General features: G+C 35.2%; 1 protein-coding gene across 1 annotated transcript; it reads right to left on the minus strand.

The window, feature by feature from the left end:
- Nucleotides 1-1,700: 1,700 nt before the first annotated feature.
- On the minus strand, nt 1,701-7,170 carry LOC106714517 (luciferin 4-monooxygenase). The gene is made up of 12 exons (XM_045683357.1): nt 7,053-7,170; nt 6,430-6,589; nt 6,092-6,299; nt 5,804-6,002; nt 4,824-4,946; nt 4,355-4,529; nt 4,035-4,175; nt 3,469-3,594; nt 3,211-3,294; nt 2,698-2,844; nt 2,330-2,495; nt 1,701-1,891 (listed from the first exon to the last, which is right to left on the minus strand). Exons 2-12 carry the CDS (start codon nt 6,583-6,585, stop codon nt 1,764-1,766), a joined length of 1,653 nt encoding a protein of 550 aa, XP_045539313.1. The 5' UTR covers nt 6,586-6,589; nt 7,053-7,170; the 3' UTR covers nt 1,701-1,763.
- Between the last annotated feature and the right edge of the window lie 3,955 nt (nt 7,171-11,125).

Here is an 11,125-nt window from a genome sequence, read left to right on the forward strand (position 1 = left end):
ATTTGCACTTATAATATTGTTAGCTGTAGCCCGGGACTCCGTCTGTGCGAATTAAAAAAAAAAACTTAAAAAAAGCCTATGTGTTCTTTCAGATTATGTTGTAAATTATGCCAAATTTCATCGAGATCGATTGAGCTGTTCCGAAGATACCTTCTACCAAATATCCATCCATCTAAACAATCGTATTTATAATAATAGTAAGATAAGAAATAGATTAAGAATTTTTTGATAACAGTATAAAAGTAGCACACAATTTAACGTTTTTGCTTATAATCCCTGACTGACAAAATTAAACAGTAAAAACCTTGCAAGTCATTACATTATATATAATTCTATGCTTGTTGTATGTTAACACGCAATTTTAAGTATACACATTCTGATAATAATAATAGGAGGACGTTTTATAATAATACTAGCAGTCAACCGCGACTCCGTCCGCGCAGAATAAAAAAAATGCACATAAGATAAAAAAGTTTCTATGTCCGTCTCCTAGTTCTAAGCCTGGGGAGGTACCCCATCAATTTTCAGCTAAATCAGTTCGACCGATCTTGTGTTATAAATAGTGTAACTAACACGACTTTCTTTTATATATGTAGACTAGCAGTTAACCACGACTCAGTCCGCGCGGAATTAAACAAATAAAAATATATAGTAGCCTATGTATTCTTCTTAACTAAGTTTTACATCTGTGCCAAATGTCATCAAGATCCATTCAGCCATTCAGGAGATACCTTATAACAAACATCCATACATCCAACTAAACCTCCGCATATATATTATTTGTAAGGTGTAATCACTAAATTATATGTTATAATGTAAGTGATATGTGTATTTATATTTTTCCTAAATCACGTATTTTTATCTTTCAATTCGTTCTTTTTATTACATCGTGTTTTTGTAAATTATATAGTACTTGTTGTCGCCGGCATTAAAAAAAAATTAATAAGTAGCCTATGTGTTGTTACAGACTATGTTCTACAATATAACTGTGACAAATTTCATCAAGATCCATTGAGCCGTTCTGGAGATACCTTCAAACAAACATCCATCCATCCATCCATGTAAATATTTGCATTTATAATATTTTGTAGCTTCAATATTTAAATTGAGCGGGTTTATGTTAGATGATCCCACGTACAACATCGAAAAAAAATATTTGCGATCACATGCAGTAGTTCATTTATTTTTTAAATTAATCCTAATCAAAATGAAAAATTTTATGTTTTTTTAGAAAATACAAAGTATTAACTTAATAATTTAACTTTTTTTTTTAACAAAAATTGACTTTTTAATCATAAGGCAGACATACAAAATCGATCAAGCCACTTAGTAATTTGTCCGTGACGAGCGCGAATTCGTAAACAGACATACAGTTTTAAAATTTTATTTTCGTTATAAGAAATCCAAATACATCATGTTTGCGAAATATGAATTTTTTATATTTCTTCATACAGACAATCAAATTTTATTATTTGTATAGATTAAGAGACTTGCTAGAATTGAAAAAAGAAAAAAATCAATGGATATCTTAGATTGTAAAACATCATTAACTCTCCAAAATCAAAAAAGTATATTTTTGGTTATTATTATAAAGATAAAAATTAAATTAAACAGATTAAAAATAATTTCAGTAAAAAGAACTGTAACAAGTACAACGTAATAGTGACAATTTTCAAAAGTTAACAATATCGGCAAATAATAACTAAATTTAAATGTTTTTCTTCTTTTATCTTTATTCATCCTGGCTTATTTTTATGAATTATCTATTCTCTCTTCATTTCTCTAACAATCTTCTTCAGCATGGCTCTGTTCACTTTTGTAGTCGAAGTCAAAGGAAGTTGTTTCATGAAAATAACTCCTCCTCTCAGCTGTTTGGTGTCCGCTAGTGATTCTAAAACAAGTTTTTTAACATTTACAAAAAAAATAGCGTTTCTATGAGTTTTGAGAACAGAGATGGGTATTTGTACATGTACAAATTGATTTGTCGTCAAACAGATCCGAGTTATCGCCTTTCTTGTATCCGAAACGATTGTAGCGCTTTGTGCGTTGATCTCCGGCGAAATTAAATTTCGGACATACAGTTGTCACTGTGCTGGATTTTCGACGACATCTTTGTCTTTCTCATTAGTAAAACTAAAAAACTAAATATGAGAATTTGTCTTATCATTAAACGACGTTGTTATCATCATCTCCCTTTTCAATTTCGTATATTATATTCTTCCTTACATATTTATCAATCATATCGTCACCCTTTTTAGTAATGTTCCCATTAAAGAAAGTCCCAAAAACACACGTATAACTACTGTGTCGTAATGATGATATGGTGTACCTTTAACCAAGTCTTTGATCTCCTGTGCAGTGAGTGTTGTGTTGTTTTGGGGCACGACGCAAGCGACGGCCAGGTCCCCACATTCATCATCTGGGATCCCGGTGACCGCCACGTCCTGTACGCCTGGATGTTTGATGATCACCGATTCTACTTCTGTAGGCGATATCTGTAAACGTCTTTTATGTATTAACCACTACCCGCATCAAAGAAGACCAGGGTAACATAAATTGGAAAATAGTAATAAACACATAGAAATGATTATTTTTACTCGTCGTCCTTGCGTAGTTGAACCGCAGTTTCCGCGTAACGGTTAGGTCTAAAATATATCATAGTTATAGCTAATGTATTTAAAACAATCTAATTATTACGTGGTGATTGCGATATTTGAGTAGCATCTTCAAACGCTCGACGTAAAAGAAGTTCCAGTTCTCGTCTCTGTATAGAAGGTCACCTGACTTTATCCAACCATCTTCAGTGTATATTTCTGCTGTCGCTTGAGGATTGTTGTAGTAACCCTAAAACCAAATACAGATTATATAATAGTTGAATATAATAGCTTGCCTAAGTAGAGTAAATAGGCCCTAGTCTACCACGCTGGTCCAATACGGGTTGGTTGACTTCACTTCTTTAAAATTCTGCGCCTTTTGCAGGTTGCATTAAAATGTTTTCTTTCACTGTTAGAACGTCGGATAAATGTATATATGAAATTCGAAAATCTAAAAAAAAACATTGGTACATGGCAGGGATCGAACCTGGACGCAATCATTTCGATTCAAGCACTCAAGCGCTCAGCAACTGTGCCACCGTCGCTCTTTCCGCGATTTCCTATTGCATTAAAAATAAATAACAATAAAAACAGTATCATGTCAAATTTGCCTTACCTTAAAAGAAGATGGCCCTTTCAACCAAAGCTCGCCGGTTACATTTGGTTCGCAGATATCTTCCTCGGTATTTGGATCCACTAACTAAAACAATACCAATACCTTGATATTTTTGAATACGAGTACTTATGTTACGTACAATATATATATAGCTACCATGGAAAGAGTAATATAGTAAAACGGCCAAGGTTCTAACTGTCACAATGGTCTTTTACATGAGTTTACAATATTAATTTAAACTAATAAATATGTTCTTACTCTGTATTGAAAATGTGTTAATGGTCTGCCTATAGAACCTGGATAGACAGAGACTGGGTTCAAAGCGAAGCTCACTACTTCACTTAATCCGTAACCTATGTATACCTCAGCATGAATCGTCACGTTCTGAAAAAAAAAAAAATTAAAAAACTACTATTACCTAACGAATTTTAATCTCATTTCCCTTCATACCCTATTCATATAAGGAAGGGGTGGAAGGGGAAGAATACAAAAATATATGTTTTGTATTTTTAAATAAATAATTCTTCATTTTTCATTTTCATTTTTTTTTTTCAGGGAGAGTGAGATGATAATTATCGTGGGAACGAATTTTTGTCATAAGTCAAAAACTATGAAAGCGTTTACCCTTGCAACCCTTGAGTGGGGTATCGAAATTAACAATTCTGAACACCCAAATCTAGATTTTGTGATATCATTTTTTTTTATACCGGGATATAATAGAAATTGTTTTACCTTTAGTCTTCAAGAAATTTTTCTTCTTCTCATTGTGTGATGAAAGGCAATCAAAAATAATGGTAGAAAAATTCAAAACGAATTGTAGTTACCTTCAAACATTCTATAAGTGTCTGTGTTACCGCGCTTCCTGCTAACATTATGACCTTGAAACTTGTAAAGTCACATTTACCTCTTTCTTCAGGATTTAACAGAGTCGTCATCAATGTGGGACTAAGCATCATATATGAAGGCTGAAAAGATCTTAAATGGATAATTCCACTAATTTAGCTAACAAACTAGATCGTTCAATATTTACAGCTTTCAGTGTCTGTCTGTCCCCATCTGCTGTCTTTCTCTATTTTATATATTTTTCCGTTTACCGCTGCTTCTAAAAATGGCTATGAGATAAAAAATATATCAAATGAATTACCTTATACTTGTTGATTAGGAAATAAGTGTGTTCGGTCGTTAGAGGCAGAGATGTTTGTATTCGAGTAAATCTCAATATCGGTGATAGAATGATACTAAATGTTGCAGAGAGCCACTGAACTGGTGAAACAAGTATTGCTCTCTCTATTGGTGTGGGGAAATTAGTAGATAGTATCCTTAAACAAAAGAAGTTAATTAGCTGACAGATTCTTCAAAAATATTTTTAAATCAAAACCCTTAATTTAATTCACACGGATTTTATTTAATTCAATTAAAATCTGTCAAACCTCTTTACTCCGTTACGATTACTAACTGATTAAATTATCAGAAAATTTATAAATTGTATACATACTTACTGCATTGAATAAATACTTACTAATTTAATAGAAAATGGTAGACGTAATCGTATTAATATTATTGTCATAATGAATATTGAATATTAACGTTATTTTATGTATATTGAATCTTACCAAATGTAAGGAGCACCAATCATTAAGTTTGTATGAGTGAGTGCAGCACATTTGGTCGTTCCAGTCGTACCACTTGTAGGAACAAGTAAACATAATTGTTCCACCGGGTCAAAATCTGCAGGTCTGGAAGTAACAACCTAAATTAATGTGGTGGATATTGTTAGAACGACACGGAGGGATACACGGGTAGGTGTGGGTCTGGGAAGAGATGAATGGATTGCTTGAAGGGTGACATGACATGATCAAGAAGGGAGTGTCGATTGAGATGACGGAAGCCAGATCGCTAAAGGGCACGAAAACCTGGTGCGCCGATTAGACGTGAGTGGCATAAGGACAGGGATTATTAGAACGTCATAATCGAAATCTTCTGTTTCTTATGTATAGTCAAACAAGAATATCTGAACCGGTGAGAATATATCGTAAATAAAACTTATTTACTGTTGCTTTCAGAGGCCAAAATCACTGTGTAAAACATATCGTAATCTCTGTCTCTATTTTTGAAAAGACAGAGATAACAATTTGTTTTAACGGTGATTTTGATCTTGAGAACCCACTAAAAGATTATAAAGAGGATCTTGTGACACTTTTTGACGTTGACAGGGGGACGCTGGTAAGCTGTCATAATTTAGTTTTATTTATGCCTATATGCAGTGGGCCTAGCATGGATATTTGTGACATTCGCCATCGTATCGTCCAATGACGATTCGTCAATACGAAATTTGTATTACACCGTAGACTTACAGATTGTGCAACGGTCTGGAAGTAACAACCCCCCTATCGGAAGTAAAATATGCCAAGAATCTCATACTATTTTTAACATAATTAATCTTGACGATAAGAAAGCGATTGTCACATATATTTGTGCTAGGCCCACAGATACCTTGTCGGTCAATGGAATACATAAAGCGAACGCAAGCATAGGTATATAAAGCATGATTATTTTATGTCGTTAGTTTATGTCATCAAAAATATATAGGTACTTGAATTCATCCACGGTTGTACCGCTGCCATATTTTTCAATAAACTCTACAAAGCTGATGTTCTTTTCACTTTTATTATACGTCACAATTTTAACATTCAATTTTATGTTTCTCAATGCTTCTGCAACATCTTCTTCTCTTTCCTTTTCACAGAATATTACTTTTGGTAATCTTAATTTAAATGTTTCTTCTAATTCCACTAAAAATAATACAATTACATTAAAGTTTTTCTTGAAAAAATGCTCGATAAGAAAACATTTTGGCATTCAAAATGGTGTTATTACTTACTGATTCCAAGTGTACTGTCAACACCGGCGACGATTATTCCTAAGTAGAAAGCAGCATAAATGGATATGGATAGGTTATTAAAGTTAGGTGCCATTACAACTATGACGTCATCAGCTTTCAATCCTATTGTTCGGAAAGCATTCGCACATCCAACTGATTTTTCCAGTGCATCTTGAAATGTGTCTGTTTCACCGGTACCACCGTCAATCTTGAAGTCAGTCAAAATATCTTAACTTCATATTATTTTTATTAGCAATGTAGATTAATGAAATTATTGTGATAACATACATAGAAGTACTTGTATATATATATATATATATATTAAAGTCTATTTTTACCTGCATAATGAACTCGGGAGCATCTTTAAGGCTCTGCAGGATGAGTTTGCCCATGTGATGTCTGTCAGAGGGAATGCCAGTGTTAGCGACCACGCGACTTCCCAACTCATTCAGATACCAAAATACGGCATCACTGGCGTGTTTGTGATACTTCATCTTTCTAAAATTGTTTTACAGATTATGAGTTTTCTTATAATTCGCATTTTTTTTGTCTGCTGGTTTTGAACCTTCAACAGTGATAGACCCCGCAACAACAACATTTTGTTGGGTGCACGAATGGACCGGGTCAACCGGTGAAGTACTACGACCACACAGAAGACAGACGTGAAGTGGAAACAATTCCGCGTACACTCTGATGATTGTGCGTGCCGGAGTCCCAATTTTAGTCCACGTTCCTTTCCCAAACGTTTCTTATAAGAAAATGATGAGAAGGGCAAGTGGATCCGTTAATTAAAGGTAGGCAACGCATCTGCAATTGCAGATGTCTATAGACAGCATTCGCTTAGTTATTTCGGCGAATTCAAGTGGCTGCTGGCGCGTTTGCCACCTTGTAATATATGAAAAAGATTTCTTCCGTTATGAGTCTTAAATTTTAATCATAATTTACAAAGCTAATTGAATACCTCAGTTTCGTTCAATCCTTCCTTTACTTTATTAAACACAAACTTGATACAATTTCTTACTTAAATTCTAAAATTTGCACTTTAATAAATTCTTATCTTGCAACACAACCGCAATCGTACTAATCTGTTAATTGTAGTACGACCAAAGATTAGCAGACACTGTTATATAGTCTTGCTTTTATTGGTGTGCGTTTTTGCATTCCTGTTAACGATATAATATAGATTACATAGATCTCTGTATTATAAATTGGCCCATATAATCGCGTTGGTGGTGCTGTTGTTAAGCGCTTGACCGGACCGGATCGTAATCTAAACGTCCAGGTTCGATCCCCGCCATGTACTAATGTGTTTTTCGAATATCACATATATATATTTATTTACACATCGCTCTTATTATGAAGAAAAATTTCGTGATGCAACCCGCAGATGTTCGTGAAGGAAAACCGATAATGTCCATAAGACCATTTGTTTGTTAATTTGAGACAATTCTTTTTCAAAATCGTAATTTTTAAATCGCGGCACTGCATCAACCGTACGCGGAACCTAGGGCGTTGGTGCGGTTTTTGAGGCTTATGTGTTCAGTTGAAAACCTAGGTACCTTAACCGCTCTAATCAAGTTGCGCATAGTCACCATATTTGATCATCAATTTACTGTGGGATTCAACTGCAGTGCCACTCCATTTTGCTGTCTGTTTTGTCAAAGGAAATGTTTGGGACGACATACGTATTAAGAGTAAGAGTATAAAAGTTATTAAAGTTATTACTTATTAAATTATAAGAGTCATTGAAGAAAAACTAATCGTAGAATATGTCCTTGTTAAGTCTACTAAATTTGCGAATATTACTGTAATAAATTATACACGTATTGTATAAGAGGTTATGAGATTAATTGGAAATGTAATTTGTGATTATAAAATGCATTGAGGATAAGATTAAAACAATAGATATGTTAACACAATCTCCAAATAATAATGTTGTCGTGCAGGCCACTAAGCCAGCACTTTGTCTTCTTTCGACATTTATGACGGCAGCTTATCTATATGATTTTTTTTATATTATAAGGTGGCAAACGAGCAAGCGGACACCTTAATTCGCCGAAATAGCGAAGCGACCGTTCCTCATAGACAACCGCAATTGCAGATGCGTTACTAACCTTAATCGATGGAGGATGGGACGACAGAAAGAGAATATTTGCCCTTCATATGCGTCCCCCCATTGCCAAATCTTCCTTCTCCCTTAGGGTGGGAAAGGAAAAAGGATTCAAATTAACACTACGGCACGCACGCTCGTCAAACGAAACGCGGAATTGCTTCCACTTCACACCTGTTTTCTGTGTGGTTGTGGTTGCCTGTTGAGCTAAGCCCAATCTTGGAACAGATGTTGTTGCTAGGGTTAAGTTTATTTTAAGTCCGGAGCATTATTTACTGCGGCACAAATGGCCCGCTCGAGCTGTGTATTACCACCATTACACAGAAGACAGGCTAGACGTCAATGGACAGCGGTCGCTGTGCTATTTTAGCGAAATCAAGTGGCAGCTTCCTCCTTTGCCACTCATATACAATTCATAAAAGTGTCCGTATGTAATATAAAAAAAAAAAATTCGTGTACATAATACATTAGTTATTAACAAAAAATTATTTTTTTAATTTTTGTCTATCAATGTGTCTGCAAGTTTAATAATTTAGATGAAGCAGATCTTTTTACTCCGTTATCAGCATTTCAGATTTGGAATTTTATTAACACCTTAGCTGCGGCAAGTAAAATCTTAAACCTTCGTCTGGTGCGGCGGCGGGCCAAAGTGTGCCCCCAATGGTTTTTCCGCCAGTGCGTGGCAGGCCTTTCTCGACCCACCAGCATAAGGTTAGATTAAATCGCTATAACTTTGCGAAAACATAATATAGGTGTGTACTTTTTGGACTGTTAGAAAAACCTTGAACCCACCTTCTTTAGAGTTGATTCGCCCCGGGATCTGCCAAACAGGAAAAGAGAAATGAACCAGGGAAAGTGGCGGGTCGATATCGACCAGCACCGCACTAGAAAGTATTTTTAGTAGTGATGGAAAGACAAAAATAAGGAGATATCGAAAATAAAATAGAATTGTAGAAAAGAAATGAAAAATAGTTTATTTAATTATTTATTTATGCTTGTCTTTAAAACATTTCGCACAAAGATTTTGTGTGCACATCCTATTTTTTTTTCTTGAAGGAAAATATCTATTTTTTTCTTGAAGGAAAATACATATCTATTTTTTTTCTTGAAGGAAAATATTTCGTCACTGCTGTCACTATCACTTTTATCTGCCTCGCGAATTAGTTTATTTTCCAAAATTTGTATTTTTCTTTTGTTTCCTGCCATCGTGCGTCGTTAATTTTACGAAAAGAAAAAACGCGACGTACAGTTCAGTGAGATGGCTCAACACTAACTAGCGAAGCGGGGCGCTCCGTGCGGTATCGGGTCGCCAACCGCCTGTTGGGACGGCGGGCCGCGATAGACCCCTGCCGCACCGAGTTGATATTTTTCACCGTCAGTGCGTGGTAGGCCGATAAAGGCCTGCCGTGATTTTTTATGAGATAATCGTTCCGCACCAGTGAGAAGGACATAGTTTTCTTCGTCCGCACCAGCTGAAATTCCGCGGCAGGTCGATATAGGCCTGATCCGCAGTGAACGTGTTAATAACTAGCTGTCGCCCGTGACTTCGTCCGCGCTGAATTTAATGAAACTTAATTAGTAGCTCAATATGCTCTTCCAGACTATTCTTCTTCTTCTTCTTGAGGTGCCTCTCCGACTAGCGAAGGTTGGCGGTCAGTTCTCCATATTATTATTTATTATTATTATCATTTATTCTCGTTCTCTAGACTATGTTCTACATCTATGCCAAATTACAGTGCAATCTATGCAGCCGTTCTAGAAATACGTTCTAACATACGTTCAACTATCCATCCATCTATACATTCAAAAATTCACTTTTATTATATTAGTAAGATTATAATTATATATATTAAAACTAGCTTTTACCCGCGACTCCGTCCGCGCGGATTAAAAAATAGAAAACGGGGTAAAAATTATCCTATGTCCGTTTCCTGGTTCTAAGCTACCTGCCCACCAATTTTCAGTCAAATCGATTCAGCCGTTCTTGAGTTATAAATACTGTAACTAACACGACTTTCTTTTATATATATAGATACTAGCTTTTACCCGCGACTCCGTCCGCGCGGAATAAAAAAAAAGAAAAAGAAAACGGGGTAAAAATTATCCTATGTCCTATTCCTGGTTCTAAGCTACCTGCTCACCAATTTTCAGTCAAATCGATTCAGCCGTTCTTGAGTTATAAATGGCGTAACTAACACGACTTTCTTTTATATATATAGATAATACACCCCCAATATAGAATAGGCTCTGAAGCCATGGGTATACATGTATGAGCTAACGACGATGACTCTAAAGATGCGTACATCAAGAGCAAAATTACAAAACCCAAATAATATAAGATCAAACGAACTTCTCAAGTGAAGTTCGAGCGTTATTATATGAATCGCTTCATTTTTCGATATAAATATTTACCAGGTAGTCCCCTTGACCTACAGGTGACTATGCACGCTTAAAAGATACTCAATTGACCATTGTGAAATTTAAAACTTAATGCGACTTACGCCTACTTCCGGCGAGTCGGGGACGGGGTGAGACGCCATTTGGAGATCATTATTTTTAGAGTGCAGAGAAAAATCTTTCCATACCAGGGTTAGCGAAGTACAGCTAAGGGAGGGCGGGTAACAGATTATATCTTCAAATGAAGCGATTCATATAATAACGATCGAACTTCACTTGAGAAGTTCGTTTGATCTTATATTATATTTCATCGCTTCATTTTTCGATATAAATATTTACCAGGTAGAATTTCAGAGCGGAAAGATTTTCTCCTTAACAAAACAATAAATAATTCTTAGAATGTATTTATTAGTTTAGTATTAACTTAAAAATTTAACTTTTTTTTTAACAAAAATTGACTTTTTAATCATAAGGCAGGTATACAAAATCGATCAAGCCACTTAGTAATTTGTCCGTGACGAGCGCGA

The sequence above is a fragment of the Papilio machaon genome, chromosome 21, assembly GCF_912999745.1.
Source record: "Papilio machaon chromosome 21, ilPapMach1.1, whole genome shotgun sequence".
Taxonomy (NCBI): Eukaryota; Metazoa; Arthropoda; class Insecta; order Lepidoptera; family Papilionidae; genus Papilio; species Papilio machaon.

Excerpts from the sequence above, each read along its gene's own strand:
- LOC106714517 (XM_045683357.1), bottom strand. The coding sequence starts at position 6,585 with ATGAAGTATCACAAACACGCCAGTGATGCCGTATTTTGGTATCTGAAT. Across the intron at positions 6,300-6,429 it reads CTCCCGAGTTCATTATGCAG|ATTGACGGTGGTACCGGTGA; the intron begins GTAAAAATAGAC and ends ACTGACTTCAAG. Across the intron at positions 2,845-3,210 it reads AAGGGCCATCTTCTTTTAAG|GGTTACTACAACAATCCTCA; the intron begins GTAAGGCAAATT and ends ATTTGGTTTTAG.